This window comes from Suncus etruscus, chromosome 9 (assembly GCF_024139225.1).
Source record: "Suncus etruscus isolate mSunEtr1 chromosome 9, mSunEtr1.pri.cur, whole genome shotgun sequence".
Lineage (NCBI taxonomy): Eukaryota > Metazoa > Chordata > Mammalia > Eulipotyphla > Soricidae > Suncus > Suncus etruscus.
In genome coordinates this window covers 58,221,943-58,245,924 of record NC_064856.1, presented here as the reverse complement: position 1 = coordinate 58,245,924, position 23,982 = coordinate 58,221,943, and the positions used below count along the sequence as shown (strand labels likewise).

At 37.2% G+C, this 23,982-nt stretch overlaps 1 protein-coding gene across 1 annotated transcript; it reads left to right on the top strand.

Moving 5' to 3' along the window:
- Window positions 1-22,903: 22,903 nt before the first annotated feature.
- LOC126018535 (alpha-synuclein-like) lies at window positions 22,904-23,330 on the top strand. Its single transcript, XM_049780663.1, has 2 exons — window positions 22,904-22,970; window positions 23,044-23,330. Exons 1-2 carry the CDS (start codon window positions 22,904-22,906, stop codon window positions 23,328-23,330), a joined length of 354 nt encoding a protein of 117 aa, XP_049636620.1.
- The last annotated feature ends 652 nt before the right edge of the window (window positions 23,331-23,982 follow it).

Sequence of the window (23,982 nt, the reverse complement as noted above, 5' to 3'; positions counted from 1 at the left end):
ACATACAGAACTAATCTGAAAGTCATTAAAATGTTCAAATTTACTTACAAAGAATGTGAAAGAGAATGAACTTCTTCCTCTCTAAGATCAGAATTGGTCCATTTTTCCTGCTGCATTATAAGTTCTGAACTAGTATTAGTAAAATATAGTAAAATATTTAGGTTTATGACCTCATGAAATATAAAATCTTATAATAAAGTTGATTTATTACTTTAATATTTCAAATATATTTTTGAAAAATTAAATAGCTTATTTTTTGCTGTATTATCTTATAATATATTATTTCTTTGTGTCTTTTATTTTAGAGAAAATTATAGTATGCTTGATGTTTTCTAGTCTTTACCTAACTATATTACAGTGTTCATTTTTAATATTTCTGAGCTGTGCTTTTACATATATAAGATGTTATCTGCAGTTTATGACTTTCAGTTACATATATTTGTCCTTTTGGCCTCTTAGATTACATACAAGTAAACTTTATGAATAAATATTATAAAACATTTAATGTTATATTAATGTGTTTGTATTTGAATTGAATGACAGAATTTTATTTTTTAAATTTTAATTTGGAATGGTCCTAGAATAAAAAAGTATGAATTAGCTAAAATGATTTAGGGCATATTGGGTTAGTAATGGAAAAGAACTAAGAACCATATTTATTTTATTAGAGTAGTCATATTGTTTTATGAGAAAAACAAGCCATTTCGCACTGGGATGACAATTATTTTGTGGTAAAGAAGTACCGTGGAATTATAGATTATTTTTCATTGTTATGGGCATTTCTGTCAGCTGAAAATAATTGTTGATTTGGGCTTTCCTTGTAAAAAGAAGTTGAAATTATATTATCAACTTTGGAGGAAGGCAATCCTTTAGTTCTTAATCAAATATATTGCTCTAAAAGCATAGAATATTGTTTTAAAAAGTTTAGAATTCTGTAATGTAAACCTCATCGAAGAACAAATCAGTTCTAGAAGGATGTCCCATGTGTACTTCAGACAATGTGAGGATGACAATGTAAATGTGTAAAGCAAGATGATTATTGTATGTACCATAAACACAAAGTATATAGAAGAAGCTTAAGGTCTGCTGAATTTAGGTGGGATGTAGCTATCTATAGTTTGTTTTTGGTTTCAAGGTTAGTATTTATTCTTTTTGTATGAACATTAGGAGAACATGGATAATTTAAAAAAATGTCAGTCACATATACTTCACTTGATTTTGATTCCTCCCTTGTTTTATTAAATTAATTTTTTTATTTTTAATTATGAGAACAAAGATGCAAAGAAAGAGAACAAGGTAAAGTTACAGTGAAAGGACAATCACCCATAAACAGAATTCTCAGTAGCCCCATTGCTGATATCTTAACTTTGAACTTTCAGTCAAAGAACATTAAGAAAAATAAAAACAGAACCCATGTATAATTACTTTGTCCCTCTAGTCCCCAGATTGTAGTACATAATATTTCTTAGCAGCACACAAAGCAATCTAAAGCCATAAAACTTATGTAACTCCTTAAACATTGAAGGCAAAGTACTTTTTTACATTTCCATGCACATGCATATTAGTTTAAGTTAACCTCAAAAGTTTAAGTGTGTTGTTTTTCTTAAGGATTAGAGTCAAAGGAGCACAGTATAAACGGTGTTAGAGTGGCAATTATTGTTTGCATAGGCTCACCAAAATATGAGGGACATGGAAAGGAAAAGCCTTGGCCTAAATACAAGGAGACCCTATCCCTGAGGTTTCCTGGCATAAGACCAACTCTAGGCTCCAGGCAAACTAGTTTGTCCAATCCAGGTCATTGTCTGTAGTGCCAGTACAATTTTATTTTTCACACAGTCTCAGTTGTTGGTGTCATGTTTCTGTATTAAAGATCCTGGAATCTGCATATCCTACATTGCAGTCAGGATGGTGCAGAGCATCCTCTCGTTTCACTTTACAATTAAAGGGCAATGCAGAGAACCCTGTACTGTAAGCAGGTCATTGTTGTCAAGTCTTCTTAGTGTTAAGGGAAGTCTCTTTTGAGCAGGTCGATGTCAGAGCAGTGGTAAGGTCTTCCCTGGTAGAGGATTGCTTCCAGGAGTTGTTATAATAAACCTTGGATGTTTCGTAGATAGCTTCCCTGGTTCAGGGGTGAATGGAGGATGCCCATTCTTCTGAGGCCTGTGCCAGGTTATTATATCAATGTTCAGGGCGTAAGGTCTCATTGCACTACGAGATTTGTGTGTTTCAATCTCTATTAGATAAGAACTTATTTGTATGTAAAGCATTTTCCCATTTTAATGTGCCTATGCAAACAAGGAACAATGCCATGTGGCGTTATCGGCACATATGGGGGCCATAAGAACAAGTCCAACATTCCCCATGACATGGTTCAATCATACGCATTAAACTAAGGGGACTCTTCTACCAAAATTCCTTATTGAACAGCTCACAAAGAGAAGACAAGATAAACAGTGGGTAGAATCGTCACGGTAAAAGAATATTTAGAAAATGTTATAGCTGTTAAAGAAAATACACATAAAATATTTAAAAGACATATGTGTCCATTTTATGTCTTTTGAAATAGCTGGGGGTTGTTAAATCCAATGCATGACTTTGGTCTGTGATTAGAACTGTGTAGTACTGAAGTTAAAAAGAGTAAATGTGAGGAACTGATGGTTGTGGGTGGGAGAGTTAAGGAGTAATAATGATCTTTGCAGGGGTGTGCGAAAGGGGAGAATCTGTTGGGGCAGGAGGTCGGTCTTGGTGCCTACCAAATTAAAGAACTGAGGGTAAACAGGGTTAATTAAGGGGAAGATAACAAATCTGGATTGGGAGATGAGGGAGTAGAAGGGGCTCTGGTGTGGGGGAAGGGAAATATATCAGAGGGGCTATATACATTGTATAGATGAGTTGTTTATGGATTAGGCTTGGCAGTCAGAGAGGACTACTGTATAGCAAGTCACATCTACATATACACTGATTTTAGAGACCTATTTGAATATTATCCTCCAAATCTAAGGAATTCCATATTTTTTTCCTAGAAACAGTAGAGAATTAAGAATATTTTTGGGTGTTGTTAAAAAGTGCGCCCACGTGCTTTTGAAAAGGAATTCTAGTAAGAAAAGAACTCCTGAATGGGGTCCAGTATGCATAGGAGAGGAATTTCTCTCCCCCACAGTCCCCCCAGGGCCCGATTTACCAGGTGTGGCCCTGAAGACCAGTCTGGCGTGGGGGAGATCTCAGTCCCCTGGACTAAGTGGTCAGCCCAGGGGCCTATGGCTAGCTGTCCTTCCCAGAGTCCCCAACATACCAGCTGAAGAGACACAGAACTGGCCTGTGGAGTCTTCTGGGTGCAGCCCCTGCCTCTGTAGTTTGTGTATGCATAGGAGAGGAATTTCTCTCCCCACCCTCCCCCCAGGGCCCGATTTACCAGATGTGGCCCTGAAGACCCCTTTGGCGATTCCTTCCTTGTTTTAATGTATTCTGATATAGCTCATATATTTCTGGAAATGGGAGGTCTAATTGAACTGGTGCTTCATTGGTTTCTTTTAGCTTGAATATCCAAAGAAGTGTGTTCTTGCCAGGAACGTTCACTTATTTTTCAAGTCCTTTAAAATTATGATTTCCCCCAACTAGAATCTCTTCTTGCTGCATAAATAATAATCAATGAAACCTATAATAAATAATATATAGATAACTACCAATAATTTTATTTATCATGAAGTTTTAGATACTCAGTTTGTCCTCTTGCCAATTATTTTGAGGTAGGTAATATTTTTCCCTGCTTTAGAGTGGGAAATTGAGAAAGGTATTAATAACAGTTAGAAAGTGAAAAAAGTGATTGAGTAGCAATAAATAGCTCAGTAAACCTTCAATGACTTTAAAAGCATTATTGTTTAACATTAAATCTTCCAGTCCCATTCACATTGCAGCAACATGAAGTAAACCAGAGAAGAAGGATAAATACAAGATGATATTACTTATATATATGATATTTAGAATAACTGCATGAAGAAATGCAATGGTTTAAATGGGGGTTGTTGAGAATACCCTACACCTCAGAATATTGTGAGAAGAAAGAAATTGAACAGAGGAGGAAAAAGATATATAAAATGATGAGAGACAGGGTTTGAGGGGTCTCAGGCACATTGGTGATGTTAAGAAAAGACAGAACTGCAATGAATATAGGTGTAAGGAAGGGGTTTTTGTATTGTATTTTTGTGTTCCTAGGGTATATTCCTAGGAGTGGTATAGCTGGATCATATGGGAGCTTGATTTCAAGTATCGCTTTCCATAAAGGTTGAACTAGACGGCATTCCCACCATTAGTAGATAAGAGTTCCTTTCTCTCCACATCCCCGCCAACACTGTTTATTCTCATTCTTTGTGATGTGTGCCATTCTCTGTGGTGTGAGGTGGTACCTCATAGTTGTTTTGATTTGCATCTCCCTGATGATTAGTGATGTGGAGCACTTTTTCATGTGTCTTTTGGCCATTTGTATTTCTTCTTTGTCAAAGTGTCTGTTCATTTCTTCTCCCCATTTTTTGATGGGATTAGATGTTTTTTTCTTGTAAAGTTCTGTCAGTGCCTTGTATATTTTGGAGATTAGCCCCTTATCTGATGGGTATTGGGTGAATAGTTTCTCCTACTCAGTGGGTGGCTCTTGTATCCTGGGCACTATTTCCTTTGAGGTGCAGAACCCCTTCCTTACACCTATATTCATTGCAGCACTATTTACCATAGCAAGACTCTGGAAACAACCAAGATGCCCTTCAACAGACGAATGGCTAAAGAAACTGTGGTACATATACACAATGGAATATTATGCAGCTGTCAGGAGAGATGAAGTCATGAAATTTTCCTATACATGGATGTACACAGAATCTATTATGCTGAGTGAAATAAGTCAGAGAGAGCGAGAAAAACGCAGAATGGTCTCACTCATCTATGGGTTTTAAGAAAAATGAAAGACATTCTTGCAATAATAATTTTCAGACACAAAAGAGAAAAGAGCTGGAAGTTCCAGCTCACCACAGGAAGCTCACCACAAAGAGTGATGAGTTTAGTTAGAGAAATAACTACATTTTGAACTTTCCTAATAATGAGAATGTATGAGGGAAATGGAGAGCCTGTTTAGAGTACAGGTGGGGGTCGGGTGGGGAGGAGGGAGACTTGGGACATTGGTGATGGGAATGTTGCACTGGTGATGGGTGGTGTTCTTCACATGACTGAAACCCAAACACAATCATGTATGTAATCAAGGTGTTTAAATAAAAAAAAAACAATATAAAAAAAAGCAAAGACAGAACTAAATATCCAAGCCAGAGTCAGCAACAATAAAATTATGAGACCCAAACATTAGCAACAAAACTTTAAAAGATGCATGTTACAATGGCAGGTTGGCATGGGAGATGGTGTCCTGGAATGGAGTCTGGGAATATTGATGGAGGGAGGTTGAAACTGGTGGTGGGACTTGTCCTGAAATATTTTACGTCTAAAAGCCAACTATGAATAAATTTGTAAAGCACAATGATTTAAGTAAAAAACTAAAAAAAAAACCCCACTATTGTGAGATCTAACAATTTTCATAATTTTTAACTGAACTATTTTTTATAATTCCTATTACAAATTGTTACAAGCAATATACAATAAATTATTTTTTATCCGCTAAGGGGTGAAGGCTTGGCATGTTGGGTGGGAAATTGGGGAAAATAGTGGAGGGAAGGTCACTCTGGTGGAGAGATTGGTGTTATACCTGAAATAGTACCTGAAATAGCTGTATTATGAACAACTTTGTAAAACCTTAGTATTTATTTGAATATAATATGGGAAAAATAAAAAGAGAAAGAAAATGATAGTAGTGAGTTATGAACCAGAATCTCTACTTTTAATCCTGTTCTTATTAGTTTAACTGAAATATAGAACTTTAAAAAATACTATTTCCAGTTATTTTAAATATTATTATTATTATTATTATTATTATTTGTTTTTTTGGACCACACCCATTTGATGCTCAGGGGTTACTCCTGGCTAAGCACTCAGAAATTGCCCCAGGCTTGGGGGGGGGACCATATGGGACGCCACCGCGGTCCTTCCTTGGCTAGCTATTGCAAGGCAAACACTTACCTCTAGCACATCCTCACCGGCCCCTAAATATTATCTTTAAGAATGCTCTAAATTTGCTCTGTACAAAGACCTCGCCAAGAAACCTGTTCAGTAATTTCTTTACTTTTCACTAGAGGTCAGTCTTTTACCTGCCAATATAAATATTATCTCCTTTCTGTTCTGAGAAGTGCAAAGTTTCAAATATACTGAATTACAAAACTATGAAAGAAGTTTGGGTAGCAAAATAAATTTTGAATTAGAATATAATCAAAGCAATATTTATAGTATTTCAAACATGTAGTACTATTACAAGACCAAATCAATGGGCTGAATTGTAGGATTTTATCAAAATATCTTGTGAGTTGGTATCTGACATAGAAAAGACAAATAATCGGGGCCAGAGAGATAGCATGAAGGTAAGGTGCTTGCCTTGCTTGCAGAAGGATGGTGGTTCGAATCTTGACTTCCCATATGGTCCCTGAGCCTGCCAGGAACGATTTCTGAGCGTAGAATCAGGAGTAACCCCTGAGCGCTGCTGGGTGTGACCTCCCCCCCCCCCAAAGACAAATAATCTTGACATTTCTTTATTACCTCTAAACTAACAACACATTAAACATTGAACTGGATTTTGTTTTGGAATTTACTTAATTCAATCATGATTGTACAATATACCCTGAGAGTAATGAAATTGATTATTTAGTGTTCATTAATAGATACTTTGACAATTTTAAGGCACTGTGTCTAAGAATGTTTTAATGTAATATTTTCTGAAATGTTTTTGAGTTTTCAAGTCTTAGAAATAACAGAGTATTCAAATAAGATACAGGAACCACAAGCTTTCAGTTAGGGCCATTATTTTGAGGTGCCTTGTGATAATGAAAGAAGAGAGTCCTATTTTGGATGGGTCAAATATAGTTATTTGGAAAATATAGCCTGATTGAAGACAGAGTATTTACTATTAATTGACCAATTATTTAATAGGTGGCCAATAGTATCAGTATTTAAGTGAGGGTTTTGGCTGCTGTAGGAAGCCTTCACACCTAACAGAAGCAATCTGACATGACGCAGATTTATCACACTAGACATGAATGTCAATATGTAAAAGAGTTAGGTCAGAGAGAGAAGTAGTCATAAGAAAGGTTGGATTAGTAGAGCCTTTAGGTGTGGGTAGAAGAATATGAAATTCAGGAACACTGTGGTAGAGTGAGAACAAGAATGTTCTATTGTGTTCCAGATAGATAAGTTAATTTAAGACCTGACAATTCTTTAAATGCATCAGTACAAGTGATCATGGAGGTAATTATAATTTCTAATTCTAGCCATATCTTTCTACTTATTATGTACTTGATACCTATAATGTGCAAGATACATGTAAAGGCAGACTGTAGGTCCCTTTTACAGGCAAGGTGACTGAGGTTCCAAGAGTTTGAGTAGTTATCTGCTGAAGGTCATATAACTTTTAAATGGCAGAACTAAGATTTAAAACCAGGCCTTTGTGAATCCAGCTATGAAACTAACTGCTTCCTGATGTAGAAGGCATTTCTTTTATGCTCCAGTTTTATGCTGCCTGCACTATAGGATTGGTCATATACCTATATCGAATGGGAAATTAACCCCATTGGTAAACCCCAGTTACTACAAAAGTAGAGGGTTACAGCTTCCAGGGAGGTAGAGGCAGTGATATTTTTGTTATAAATGTGAAGTTTCTTAACCTTTACCTATAAATCACAGTAAAGGCTTATATTCTCCATGTGGCAGTGATTAGATGGTGGTGAATCTGTCCCTTGTACTTCTTACTACTTTGTTGTGTGTTTTTTTTTCTCTCTCCCTTCTCCTAAAATTCACTAATTATCTTCCCAGGTGTTCTCTCTGTTGGCTTGGTATTTTTTATAAATGACACTCCTGGAGGTGCCCTCTCAAGGACTTTCTAGAGCCTTAATAGGAAGAGTAGTGGGACAACCTAAAAGAAAGTTTAGGGATCACTAATTTGGTCTGTCAGTATACTTTTGTCACTTTATTTTTATACCTGCAGGCAGCAGTGCTTCTGAGACCTTTTAGTCCTTTAAAGATAGCTTTGATCCTAGATCTCTTTCTGCTTGGGATATGTTTTTGAAGGGATGAGGACAGAATGTCAGCTTTATTCTCCCAAAGGCACCCGTTGCTGAATTTCCCCTATAATCTAGGGCTTTCATCATTTCCTCCATGTTGATGGTGGCACTAGACCTGGGGAATAGCATTTATCTTTTGTTTTTTGACCTAAGTGACTGGTTAATGGTGAAGGGCCATCAGCTAAGAATGCTTTTAATAAGGCCCTCTTTTTTGTGTGTGGTCTAGCCAGGGCCCTTCTATGGTCAGCTGTAAAAAGTATTTTCCAAGTTCTCTCACTTTTTTCATCTGAAGTTGCTTGAAGGTGATCCTTCGAAAGAGTACATCCACATGCTGCACAAGGGCAAGCAAATGGAAAGTTCTTCTCTTTATATAGCTTTTAATCTCTTGGGTAAAACTTTGATTTACTTTGACACAATAGTATAGATTCTTAACCGAGCAGCATAATGTAATACTGAATCCGCAAGTGCCAGAATTCCCTTCTAAATCTTACCAGAATTCTGTAAGATGAAAGTGCCCGTTTCTTCTCTGATGCTTTTGGAATTTAATTTGCTCAGCACTGTTGTTAATCCATAAATTCCCAACTTCAGTTCTCTTACTTGCTATTTTAGAAAGAAGACATTTCATGGGGGCCGGAGAGATAAATAGCATGGAGGTAAGGCTTTTGCCTTGCATGCAGAAGGGCAGTGGTTCGAATCCCAGCATCCCATATAGTCCCCTGAGCCTGTCAGGAGCAATTTCTGAGTGCAGAGCCAGGAGTAAACCCTGAGTGCTGCCGGGTGTGACCCCCCCCCCAAAAAAGAAGAAGACATTTCATGGGAAAATGAAATCAAATTTATAAACTTTCTTTTCATTTGGTTTTCCCACTCACGTCCAGATTTTTATATCCTACATTTGAAGTTATAGCTTACAAAGGTAAATTTTATTATGTCCTCTATTTTATTTTTTATGGAGGGGTCCTTCCAAGTGGTGTTTAGGGGGCTTTGTGTTCTGCCTACTGATACTTGGCTAACTAGGCTGGCAGTGTAATATCAGAGCCTCTGTGCATCTCAGACCTTGCAGTGCCACCTTAGAAGTGCTTGGAGACCTCCATAGGGTATATATGGCAGTAATCTGGGGAATATAAGCTGGGAATCAAACCCGGGTCAGCATGTACAGGGTATGCACTTTAATCCTTGTTCTTTTTCTCTGGCCCTTCATCATATCATTCCTAAAACACATTTATTGCTTTTCATTCTTATTTGGGTAAGCTTCAAATTTTGAAGTTAATGTGGAAGTTCTATCAGGGAGCACAACTATTAGTATACCCTCCACCAAAGAACAGTCGTTAGGAATTTAAGGGAAGGCCATATTTGGCCAAGCATGCAACTTCAAGAGGGACACAATGGATCAGTGAGGGAGGAAGGGGATACCCACTTTGCCAGTCAGAGTAAGCCAAGTAAGCCCTGTAATCAGTGAGTGGTACATCACAGCCAAATCACTCTCACACCCAGTTTCAGATTATTTATTATTATTTTAGTGATACATTATATTTTCAACAGCATTAATATTTTTTGAATATGTCATTGTTCCATGCACTCCACTACTACTACTGTCTCTAGATTCCTAGCTTGTCATCCTTCCCTTAGCTGATTCAGTTCTATAGGGAAACTTTCAGGGTTTGTTACCATTGTTCTTTACTATTTAGTCAGGACAATGTCAGGTTTATTATAACAGAGCCTCCTAATTATGAGTCCCAGGGGACACTCTAATAACCCTTTGGCTTAGAATTCCTAGGAGAAAATGTTTTTATTTGCAAACCCAGTAATTATTCTTTTATACCCAGATATAGGATATCAATACATTTGCAATCTGTCACTTGAGGGAACCAACTTAAGTGATTCTGCACAAATAAAGAAAATTAGTTCCAAGGACGCCTTCACCTTTCCTCATACTGTGAAGCAACTCGAGATTTGATAGTCTAAGCAATTTAATCCACACCTCTTATGTACTCTAATCTCTGCTTTAACAACCACCTTTTAGCTAATCTATTGAATTATCATTGTGAATATTTATTTACATGACTTTTTCTGTGCTATCATGCAAGCTTCAAGAGGATAAGGAACTATTTATTTTTGTTTGCTTGATTTTTTGGGGGCCATACCAAGCTATGTTCAGGGCTTACTCTTGACTCTGTAGATAGGGAACTCTCCTGTAGTGCTCAGGGCACTACTTGTGGAACCAAGGATTGAACCTGGATTTGCTGGATGCAAGGCATATGTCCTACCCTCTGTACTATCTCTTTGGTCCAAGATAGGAATTATTTCTGCCTTCTTCATTGATGTTTTCAGTACCTCACACACAGTGTAACATTATATACATATTTGATGAGTGGACAAACTGTAAGTTTTACAAAGTAGAATTTTAATAGCACTAGTTAAAAAATTAAAAGATAAACAGGGCCGGAGAGATAGCATGAAGTTAAGGCATTCGCCTTTCATGCAGAAGGTCATTGGTTCAAATCCCGGCATCCTATATGGTCCCCCGAGCCTGCCAGGAGCAATTTCTGAGCATGGAGTCAGGAGTAAACCCTGAGTGCTGCCGGGTGTGACCCCAAAACAAAACAAAACAAAACAAATTTAAAAGATATTTATGAGTAAGGCCATATTACTTATAGTGATGTACAATTAGTTGACATTCAAGTCATAGAATAAGAAAACAGAAATTTAGTGAAACTAAAAATGATTCAGTTCTGAGCTGTATCTTGGTACCTAGGAAATAGTGAAATATGATGCAAAACCAGGGGGATGCTAAAGCTGATATACAAATCTTTTCATTGTAAACATAGTGTGAATTTTATTGAAAGCATATGGGCATCCCTGAGTGCTCTTTGAGATTTAAGAATTGGTACAGGGCATTGTGAAAGTTGGGAAATATCTAAGGGAGCCAATTTCTCTTCAGAATAGAGGGAGAGATGAATATAAAGGAATAGTTTTATGTTTTGTTTTGTTTTGGGGGCACAGCTGGTGGTGCTCTGGGCTCACTCCTGGTTCCAGACTCAGGGTTCATTCCTGGATGGCTCCAGGATCATACTGAGTGCCCAGCTGAACCAAGGCCAGCTGCATGCAAGGTCTGTGCCCCACTTACTGTATCTTATTATAATTTATATCTAACCTATAGTGGAGAAAGAAGAAATAATAAGATATGACATTGTGCTTTTCAGAAGTTGACCAGAATCAAATAAATAGAAATGATTAAGCAATGAATAAACAAACCATCATTGGCTAAATTGCTTTCCTCTAAACATACCAATGGATATATTTCAAATTAGAAATTAGTTTGGGAAAAAATATTGGTAAAGATGCATTAATATTTATGTAGGTAATTTGAAGGGAATCTAGGATTATTAGACATTGGAATTAAGAAAAGCAATTTCTGCCTACTGATGAGGATAGTGGGATCTAAAACTTTGGAGCTGCTGGCAGCTATATTTCCTGCCACATGAAGGGCGAAGGAACATGATTTGTTGGTGGTAGAAAGAGTCCAGTCAATTTGCAAGAGCAGAACTAAAAGACAAGAGAAAAGCAGTGTGGTTGTGATTCACAGTCCTGGTGGTGGCAGTGTTCAAGTCTGTGATTTTAGTTTCTGAAGTCCAGATGATCTCTGTATTTCCTATAGTTAAATGATGTATCCTCCTAAATACTTTTATTTTATTTAAGCTTGTTCAAAATATGTTCTAAAGGAGGCTTGCAGTTATAATAAAGAAAGGCAAAGTGGGGGAACTGATTCACACAAGTGAGTTGGAGTGGGTTTTTTTTTGTTTTTGTTTTTGTTTTTTTTTTTGGTCACATCCAGTGATGCTCAGGGGTTACTCCTGGTTATCCACTCAGAAGTTGCTCCTGGCTCGGGGAACTATATGGGACACCGAGGATCAAACCGCGGTTTGTCCTGGGTCAGCCACATGCAAGGCAAATGCCCTACTCCTGAGCTACCACCTCTGGGCCTTCTTTGAGGAAGTTTCTGTTCATCTCTTCTTCCCATTTTTGGATGTTAGAATTTTTATTTCTTGTGAAGCTCTACCAGTGGCTTTTATATATCAGCTATTAACCCCCATATTAAATAGATATTAAATGAATAGTTTCTCCCATTCTGTGGGCAGTCTTTGTATCCTAGTAACCATTTCCTTTGAGGTTCAGAAGTTTCTTAATGTAGTCTCATTTGTGTACCTTTACTTCTACTTGTTTGGTCAGTGTTATTTGTACTTGAAGACGCCTTTAGCTTCAGTGTCATGTAGAACTATGCCCATCTTTTCCTCTATGTACTTTAAAGTTTCAGATCTGGTATCAAGGTCTTTAATACATTTTGATTTGACAGCATTAAAGAGAGGTTTGAGTTCACTTTTTGCATATAGTTGACCAATTGTTGAAGAGGCTTTTCTTGCTGCACTTCGTATTTCTTGACCTTTCACCAAAGATTAAGTGATGATATACCTGAGGATCTGTCTCAGGATATTTAAGTCTAATCCATTGATATGATGATTTCTTTTCATTCCAATACTATGCTGTTTTAATTACTACCATTTTATTGTACAGTTTGAAATTGGAGAAAGTGATACATTTTATCTTTTCCCAAGGATTACTTTATCTATTCATGGAGGTTTATTGTTCCACGTGAATTCAGGAGTGTTTGATCTACTTCTTTGAAAAATGTCATGGGTCTCTTTATAGGGATTACATTAAATCTGTACAATACTTTTTAAAGTAGTGCCATTTTAATGTTGTTTATTCTCCATGGTGTGTGTTTCTATTCCTTGTGTCCTCTTTTATATCTTGAAGCAGCATTTTGTAGTTTTCTTTGCAGAAGTTTTTCACCTCCTTGATTAAGTTGATTTCAAGGTACTGGTTTTCTGGGGTACAATTGTGAACATAATTTAAAATAATCTTTTGGGGCCAAAGTGATAGTACAGTGGTAGGGTGTTTGTCTTGCACATGGCTGACCTGAGACTGATCCAGGTTCTATCGCTGACATACCATATGGTTCCTGGAGCCTGCCAGAAGTGATTTCTGAGTGCAGAGCCAGAGTAACCTCTGAGCACTGCTAGTAGTGTCCCCAAACTTCCCACAAACCTTCTTTTCTTTCATTTTATATATAGAAGCCATGGATATTTTTGTATATTAATTTTGTAGTCTGCCACTTTGCTATACAAGTCTATTGTTTCTAGGAGCTTTTTTTGTAGACTCTTTACAATTTTCTAAATATAGTGTCATGTTTTCTGCAAATAGTGAGAGGTTAACTTCTTCTTTTCCTATCCAGATACCCTTGATATCTTTTTCTTGCCTAATTGCTATGGCAAATACTTCTAAGTACTTATTATTGAGGAACATTGCATATGTGTTCTTCAAGGAACTGTAATTCTCTTTTTTGTGGTGTCTCTGTCTGCTTTTGGTATTAGGGTGATGTTAACTTCATAGAAGCTGTTGGGGAGGGAGTATTTTTTTTTCTTCAATTTTCTGAAAAATGCAGAAAAGGATTGACAGTAGGTCTTCTTTAAAATTTTTTTTCTTTAAAATTTTAAAATGTACCCAACATCCCATATAGTTCCCTAAGCCAGGACCAATTTCTGAGCACATAGCCAGGAGTAACTCCTGAACATCACTGGGTGTGGTCTAAAAAACAAAAAAACGTTTTTTTTTGAAGTGCTTGACTAATGAATCTATCTGGGCCTATGCTTTTGTTTTGAGATTAGCATTGATTAGTGTTTCAATTTCCCCAATAGTTATATATCTGTTCAGATATTCCATATCATTTTGGGTTGTTAAACCTTGGGAGGCTATAGGAGTGCAAGAATTAATAAATGTGTTCTAGGTTCTCTTGTTTTGTGGCATATAGTTTCTCAAAGTACTCTCTAATTATCCTTTGACTTTTTGTAGGTTCGATTTTTTTTATTTTTTTGTGCTTTTATTTTGCCTTAAAGTATCCCCTTCAGTTCTTTACTTTTTGTTTGTTTTGGTTTTGGTTTGGACACCTGGTGGTTTTGAGGGGTTACTCCTAGCTCTGTGCTCAGGGGTCATTCAAGGAGATGATCTATACACCATTTAGGATGCGAGTGATAGGACACAATTTGACTGAGTGAAAGACAAATGTCCTCCTTACCAGCTTTGCTATCACTCTCGCCCCTTTATTCTTTTTTTTTTTTTAAGGGGGGACACATCCGGTGAAGCTCAGGGAATTACTCCTATCTATGCGCTCAGAAATCACTCCTGGCTTAGGGGACCATATGGGATGCCGATCAAACCAGGTTCATCCTGGATCAGCAATGTGCAAGACAAACGCCCTATCGCTGCACTATTGCTCCAGCCCCTTCATTCTTTTTTTTTTTTTTCTGGTTTTTGGTTTTTGGGTCACACCTGGCAGTGCTCAGGGGTTACTCCTGGCTGTCTGCTCAGAAATAGCTCCTGGCAGGCACGGGGGACCAGATGGAACACTGGGATTCGAACCAACTACTTTTGGTCCTGGATCGGCTGCTTGCAAGGCAAACTGCCGCTGTGCTATCTCTCCGGGCCCAGCCCCTTCATTATTAAAGTTAGTTTTGAATTTGTAAAGTTTCTCTGCTGTTGTTTATCTGTGAATCTGTGCATCATTTCTTGAAACCTGAATGAGTGTCTGGCTGTGTGAAGTATTCCTGGTGAGGCTTTCATTTTCTTGAAATTTTTCACTGCATTCCCCCTGCCTTCAGGCCTAAAGGGTTGCTTGTGATAAATCAGTCTTAAATCTTAAGGGTGCGGGCTGGAGAGATAGCATGGAGGTAAGGCGTTTGCCTTGCATGCAGAAGGATGGTGGTTCGAATTCCGGCATCCCATATGGTCCCTCAAGCCTGCCAGGAGTGATTTCTCAGCGTAGAGCCAGGAATAACCTCTGAGTGTTGCTGGGTGTGACCCAAAAACCAAAAACAACAACAACAACAACAAAAAAAAAACAACAAAAAAACAACAAAAATAAACCTTAAGGATGCTCCCTTTCTATGTAAATTCCTTTTTGATCTTGCTGCTTTCTGTATTCTCTATCTACAGTTTTCATCATTGTGAATAGAATGTGCCTTGGGGAATTTTTGTTTGGGTCTCTTTTAGCTGGTACTCTTTGGGCATTCAGGGTGTGGTTGCATAGATTCTTCAGTTCTAAGAACTTCACAGAAATGATGTTTTTGACTTTTGTTTCTCCACAGATGTTTTCTTCCTGGCTTTCTGAGATTCCAATGATTCTTATTTTGTTTCTATTGAATTTATTTCAAAGTTTTATTGTCATCTGTTTATTTATTTTGAGGATTTTTCCATCTTCTAGTTATTTATTTTAAGACACTTCTTAATATTCTGCTATTGTCTGGAGGTGTTATGCAGCTCATCTTCAAGTTTACTGATTTTGTCCTCAGCAGCTGTTAGTCTGTTGATGAATTCTTCATTTCACCAATCAAATATTTTAGTTCTATAATTTTGTTTGAATTTTTCTCATTTCTATTCTCATATCTTTTTGAGTTTACTTGGCTGTCTGTTTTAGGGTTTTTCTGAGTTCCTTGAAAATCTGCAGCATTTAATCTCTAAAGTCCATATCAGAGAGGCTTTATAGGTGGCTGATACAGTTGGAACTTAAGAACTACCATCTTTATATACTAAGCATGGTGGAGTTCTGTGTTTCTTTTCCATTGTGAACATTGCTGAGTAATGTTGCTTTTTTTAAAATATGTTGTGGCATGGCTCATTGACTAGAAGAAATATGCAGCTGTGGAATGAACTGGGATAGTTGCACTTTTCTCAGAGTACACTAACATGGAGTGAAAATGGCTCTTCTGAGTCATAAACAGAACTTCATTGCAGGTCTGTCCATTTGTCTTAGTTTCTTGGGTTTGTGTGGCTGGGAGCAGCACTGCTGGGGTGGCAGAAAGACTCCTCTTGTCCTGGTGCATCTCTTTCCCTCAGGGGTAAAAATGTCTCTTCTGTGTCAGAAAGAGGACCCCAGTGCACGTATCTCTGCCTAAGTTTCTTGGGACTGTGTAGTATTGTATTTTAATATGTTCTACAGCATAGTAAAGAGAGATAAATAAGATATCTTGAATTGTGAAATTATAAAAATATTTATCAAAATTAACCATAATAACTCTTGCAAATTAAGATAATGAAGGTTGATATTTAGGCAACAATTTGAATACAATAAAAAGTATTAGTGAGAAGGGTGATATTTAGGCAACAATTTGAATAACATAAAAAAGTATTAGTGAGAAGGGTGACCCTGGTGTTATTATTTATTAATATTTGACTCTTATTTTGTCTGTAGCATTCTTAAATCATTGGAATTAGCTATTTTCAGTTGACTTCTTTTTTTAGATTTGTGATTATACTGAACTCATGTTCTTCTAAATATAACAAAGGAAACACAATGAAAAACTTTTGTACTGTAGTTCCCTAATTTAAAATATCCTAAAATATCCTTTTGCAATTAGACAGTTGATAGTCATTATTGAATTTAAATTTTAGGTTCTTAGTTTTTGTTAATTCTCTCAGTGTTTATTCTAACTTTTAGAGTCCTCTGTTTGTAATTGAAAAGGGTTAAAAGACAATTAGAATTGAAGTCAGAATGGAAAGCCTCTGAATTCTAACAATTGGTAAGAAGTTTTCAACATGTTCTTCTACTATTGAGAAATTTGGAAATAGATCAAATTTTCTTCTTCATAAATTTTATTTGTGTTAAAGAAATTTTGCCCAAAATGTGGAAATTATAGTTTGTTTTTATTAATTTCATCATCATAGAATCTTATATTTATTTAATTAATTAAAAAAAATAACAGCAGGGGCCAGAGTGGTGGTGCAGCAATAGGGCATTTGCCTTGCATGCAGCTGACCTAGGACGGAACTCGATTTGATCCCTCAGGATCCCATATGGTCCCCCAAGCCAGAAGTGATTTCTGAGCACATACCAGGAATAACCCCTGAGCATCACCAGTTGTGGCCCAAAACCCAAGAAACAACAACAAACTAACAAAACAAATATATTAACTGTCATTTTTAGAATCAATTTTTTTTTGGCGGGGGGGGGGGGCACACCTGGCGGTGCTCACGGATTACTCCTGGCTATCTGCTCAGAAATAGCTCCTGGCAGGCACGGGGGACCATATGGGATGCCGGGATTCGAACCAACCACCTTAGGTCTTGGATCGGCTGCTTGCAAGGCAAATGCTGCTGTGCTATCTCTTCAGCCCCTCAAGTTATTTTTTAAAGCATTTTGCTTTCTTTCTTTTTGGTTTTTCGGGCCACACCCATTTGATGCTCAGGGGTTACTCCTGGCTAAGTGGTCAGAAATTGCCCCTGGCTTAGGGGGGACCATATGGGACCCCGGGGGATCTAACCTTGGTCTTTCCTTAGCTATTGCTTGCAAGGCAGACACCTTACCTCTAGTGCCACCTCACTGGCTCTGCATTTTGCTTTCTAGTAAAAGATTAACATTGTTCTAAAGAGTTTATTTTATTTAATTTTTATTGCAGTTGATATGACATATAAAATAATGTCTAACTTTATGCTTGTGGTATACAAATTGTTGCCTCACCATCATGGCTCCACCATCACCACCAAAATACCCAAGATCCTCCTTCTGTGCTAGCATCACTTCTAGTCTCTCTCCTCTTCTCTCCCTGAAAGTTTGATGACCTTTTTTCAGTACTAAAAGTACTAAGTTGTCATTAGATGCTGTCTATTTCTTTGCTTAAAAAATTACTGGGACCTCGGGCAAGAGCAGTGGCTCAAGCAGTAGGGCAGTTGCCTTGCATGCGATAACCTAGGACGGACCACAGTTCGATCCCCTGGGGTCCCATATGGTCTCCCAAGCCAGGAGCGCATAAACAAGATTAATCCCTGAGCGTCACCGGGTATGGCCCAAAAACCAAAAAAAAAAAAAAAAAATTTACTGGGACCAGAAATAGTACAGTGTCTAGTAGTAGGTACTTGCTTCGCATTCAGCCAAACTGGTTTCTATCTCTGGTTTCTATCTGCCTTTATGATCCCTTTAACTTTTGGGAGTAGTTCCCCTAAAAATTATTCTAGAGGCTGGAGTGTTAATATAGGGAGTAGTGAGCTTGCCTTGCACATGGCAAACCTAGAAAATGATCCCTGACACTACATATAGTCCCCCAAGCAGCACTAACGAGTAATTCATGAGCAGAGAGCCAAGAGTAAGCACTGAGAACCATTGGTCCCCACTCATTGAATATGAATATGGTCCCCACACCAATACATATGTATGTATACGTATGTATGTATGTATATATGAGCTCCATCCTCATTGTATCCAAAGGCAAGGTTTCATCTTTTCTTATGGATGAATAGTATTCTGTAGTGTCTATATACCACAACTTTATCTACTATTGTTATTGAGCAAATAGTACTGCTATACTAGACGCAGTAGTGCTCATATAACACTATTTCTTTTTTTTTTATGTACTACTGCTGTTGAGCAATATTACTGCTATAGAGCACTTAAGTTGATTCTAGATCCTGGGTATTGTAAATAGTATTGCAGTGATTATAGGTATGCATATGTCTTTTTTTGTATTCTTGGTATAAATGCCAAAGATTTGAACCTTTTAATTTCTTCTCCTCATTTAAACAATTATTTTGTTGTTATTGTCACAATTTTGATATTCCTTTTCTTGTCTTTGCTAATGGAGTTGATTCATTTAAGAGACCTCTGAAATCAATGTATCAGAGAATTATGCCTATATTTTCATTGATATATTTTATTGATTTTGGTCAAATATCAATATCTTTTATTCATTCAAAGATTTTTCCATGTACAGTGAAAAAGGGTATGTATTCTGATTTAGAAAGGTTCTTTTTTTCTTGTTTTTTTTTTTTTAGGAAGGTTCTTGTACATATCTGTTAGGTTCATTTTATGAGGGGTCAATACCCAGCAGTAGTCGGGGTTGCTCCTATATTTGCATTCAGGAATTAAGCCTAGCAGACTCAGGAGACCATATAGAATGATGGAAATTGAGCACTGGTCAGTTGCTGCAAGGTACTGTACTGTTGTTTGGGGGTCTTTACTGGTGGTGCTCAGGGGACCTTTTGTGATGCTGGAAATCGAGCCTGGGTTGGCTACATGTGAGGCAAAATGCCCTACCCACTGTGCTATTGCTCTGGCCATATCCAGGTTTTTTCTATTCTTCATTTGGAGAGGGGGATCTTGTTTCTTTATTGATTTTAGTTCATTTAAGTATGAAGGTGGCATGTTAAACCCCCCCCACTATAATATTGTGTTTTTATTATTGTATCCTCTTTATTATGTCTGTAGTTTGAGAACCTTACTGCACCTTCATTTGGCACATATATGTTAATATAAATTAAAATTTTAATCCTTGATTCCTTATTAAGTATTTAATGTGTTTCAATTACTACATTCTTTAGTCTGAAATTCAGTCTGATACAAGGATAGCTATTTCTGCTTTTGTTAGTTTACTATTAGTATGATTGTTTTCCAATCTTTTACTCTGATCCTGTGTTTACTTTGGAAAATCAAATGCATTTGTTGTAGGCAGCAGAAGATTGGATTTTGTTTCCTAAATTATCCATTCATTCTGTGATTTTTTTGAAGTGGAAGTTTATTCAATTGGTTTTAAGAAAGATTATCCATATATATATATATAAATTTATTGCATTGTGTTCAATGTAGTTTTTGGTTATTTTTGTAGCATGACATGATTTTTTTGTGCTTTTCCTTACCTTATTCACTTGTGTTTTGATGTTCGATTTTAATGTGGTGATAAGTATCTATGTCCCTTGATACTTTACTTTTATTTATTTTTGTTTTGAAATTACTAGTTTGCAGTTGATGTTTCTGAGTTTATTTCCACTCTCCAACTTGTCATCTTTACCTTCTTTATTTTTCCCATTTTAAGAATGCTGTGTCTTCTTTTTCTTCTGACTGGAGTTCCACCTTTTCCCATTGCCTCCCCCTTTTACATTATATTGTTAAGTATTCTTTACAGAGCTGTTTGAAGATAGTGAATGCCCTTAGCTGTTGTTTGTCTGTTAATATTTTTATTACTCCTTCAAATGCAAGTGACAGCCTGGCAGGATAAAGATTCTTGGTTGGAGGTTCTTTTCATTCATTACTTTGAAAATGTTCTGTTTTACTTGTAGAGTTAATTTTGTTTAATTTAGTTAATGAACTGTGATTTTCAAAGCTATTAATACTTGAGTTTTAGGCATATAATATTTCAACACTAATCCCACCAATCAGTGTCAACTCCCATCTCATCAATGTTTCCATGTGTAACCATTTTCCACCTCCTACTTGCCACCTCGAAAGGTAAATTATAAAGTGTGGTGATTGTAGCTTAGATCTTATGTTTTTAGTGTTGTTGACTCATTGCTTTGGATATATATCTATACCACTTTCTCAGATTATCAGTAAAACTGAATCTTCAACCTTTGTTATTCCATTAGTTCCCTTTCTCATCTTCCTGCCTTTGTTTCTTGACTTCTCCATCCCCTTCCTAAATTTTGGTGTCAAGGGATATCTAAGCATCCCTCCTTTACTACATTACAATTCCTTATTCACTTATTCTATTTACCACAGATTAGTGTGATTATCCTGTGTCTTTCTTTTTTATGACTTAATTTTCTCAACATGATATCTTCCAATTCCAAGCAGTGGCAGAAAATTACTTGGTTTTATACTTTCTTGCAGTATTTCATAGTATTTCATTGCACATATATATTAACTACATCTTCCTGGTTCATTCATCTGTCATATGACATCTAAATTGATTCCATATCTTAACAATTGTACTAAGTTATTTGATGAAATATGGTGTGTATACTTTCTTTTGATGAATGCTTTAAGTCCTGAGGGTAGATGCCCACCCCAAAGTGGGTCATCTGGTGGGTCATATAGCAGTTCAATTCTTGGTTTATGGAGGACTTTCCATATGGTTTTCTTTCTTTCCTTTCCTTTTTTTTTTGGTTCACATCTGACGTCGCTTAGGGGTTCCTCCTGGCTCTATGCTCAGAAATCACTCCCAGCAGGCTCAGGAGACCATATGGGATGCCAGGATTCGAAACACCGGCCTTCTGCATGCAGGGCAAATGCCCTACCTCCATGCTGTCTCTCTGGCCCCACCATATGGTTTTGTATGGAGGTTTTCTACAAGGGTTAAACCAGACAGCACTCCCACTAGCAGTGGGTGAGAGTATCCTTTTCATCACATCCTTTGCCACCATACATTGTTGCATTACTTATAACGTGTGCCATTCTTACTGGTGTGAAATAATATCTCATTGTTATCTTGATTTGTATTTCTCAAATGGTAAGTGATGCTAAGCACTTTTTCATTAATCTTCTAGTGATCTGCGTCTTTCTCTGAGAAGTGTATGTTCATTTCCTCTCCCCATTTTTTGATAGGGTATTTGAAAAATTTTTTGGCTGATCTTTGTAAATACCTTTGTTTTTGTTTTTGGGCCACACCTGGCAGTGCTCAGGGTGCTCCTGGTGGTGTTCGGGTGGGGACCATATGAAAATGTCAGGGAATAAACTTGAGTTGGCTGCATGAAAGGCAAATGCCCTACCCATTTTAGAATCACTTTGACCCTTCTTTGTGAGCTTGATATATATATATATATATATATATATGTATATATATATAAAGCCTTTATCTGATATCTTGAAGCAAATATATTTTTCCCTGTTCAGTTAGTTGTCTTAGTTTAAGCCCATGTTTCTTTTGCCATGCACTCTTTAGTTTGATATGGTCCGATTTGTTTATTTTTTATTTTGTTTCCATTGCTCGTGGTTTTGGATCATTGAAGATGCCTTTTAGGGCCAAATCTTGGAACATTTTACCTATATTTTCCACAATGTACTTTGTAGTTTTTTGTTATATCTCAACATCTTTAATCAACTGAATCTCTCTTGTGTAAGGTGTGAGATACGGTTTGAGCTTTAGTTTCTTTTTTTTTTTTTTTTTTTTGGTTTTTGGGCCACACCTGTTTGACGCTCAGGGGTTACTCCTGGCTATGTGCTCAGAAATCGCCCCTGGCTTGGGGGAACCATATGGGACGCTGGGGGATCGAACCGCCGTCCGTTCCTTGGCTAGCGCTTGTAAGGCAGACACCTTACCTCTAGCGCCACCTTCCTGGCCCCTGAGCTTTAGTTTCTTAAAATTATTCAGTTTTCCCACCATCAAGTGTTGGAAAGGCTATCTTAACTCTGTTTCATGTTTTCAGCTCGTTTGTCAAAAGTTAGCTGTCTATATATATAGAATTTTGTTTTTGGGTATTTAATTCTGATCAGAGACCATATATTTATTCCAGTGTCATGCAGTTTTGATCACAATTCCAAATTAGAAAATTACATACCTCCATTTTTCTTATTTTTCAATATGGCTTTGGCTAGTCATGATCCCTTCAGATTCCATGCAAACTTTATCGTTCTCTTTTCTAGATCTTTGAGGAATACCATCTACATTTAAATGGGGATCACATTAGATCTATTATAATAGCTTAGTCAGGATAATCATTTTAACAATACCAATTTTAGTCTTCCTGAGCAGTGCACTGGAACTAGGCTCTTCAGGTACCAATTCTGCTCCTCCTGAACTCTCCAGTAGCACTGTCCAGAAATTAGTGCTCTCCTGGGTGCTTGATTCTACAAACCCTTTCCCCAGTTAGCTAGGCAAAGAAATTTACCAGCCATGAATATGTTCACGAAAGGACTTTCCAAGGCCAAGGAGGGAGCCGTAGCTGCTGCTGACAAAAAAAAAACAACCCAAATCAAACCAAACCAAAACCAAAACCAAAACAAACAAACAAACAAACAAACAAACAAAAAAACAACAAGATGTGGCAGCAAGAAAGATAAAAGATGTTCTCTATGTTGGTTCCAAAACCAAGGAAGGAGTAACCAAAGTGACTGAGAAGACTAAAGAGCAAGTGACAAATGTTGGCAAGGCAGTGTTGATAGGAGTGACAGCAGTGGCCCAGCAGACAGTGGAGGGAACAGGAAGCATTGCAGCAGTCACCAGTTTTGGCAAAAAGGATATATTGGGCAAGGATGAAGAAGGAGCTTCACAGGGAGGAATCCTGGAAGATATGCCCATGGATCTTGAGAATGAGACATAAGATGTGGAATGAGGAAGGGATCATCAAGACATGAACCTGAAGCCTAAGAAATATCTTTGCTCCCATTCTTCTGAGATCTCCTGACAGATATTTCATTCTGTACAAGTGTTCAGTTCCAATGTGTCCATCATAGCATTCTCTCAGTTTTTACAGTATTTTTTTTGGGGGGGGGCACACCCAAAGGCATTCAGGGGTTACTCCTGGCTCTTTGCTCAGAAATCGCTCCTAGTAAGCTCTGGAGATCATATGGGATGCCAGGGATTGAACTGGGCTTGTCCCGCGTTGGCAGCATATAAGGCAAACTCCCCACTGCTGTGTTATCATTCTAGCCCCCCTACAGTATTTTTGAAGTCTTCCATCAATTGTGATTGGAATTTCTATACCTGCATATCTATATGTAGCATTTCAGTACTTACTTTTCACTGAAATGAATATGTGGCAGCAGAGTCCTTATGTGATATGGATATTATGACTTCAAATCTAAAAGTTAAAACATTAAAAACACCTGACAACTGCTTATGTTTAAATCTTTGCTCTGTTTTGTTGCTGTTGTTGAAAAGTTATGAGTAGTTTACTATCCTATAAGATTTTTAGATGTCTTTCAATCATTCTCTCTATGGGTAATATGTATTGTGTAACTTGTTAATACACA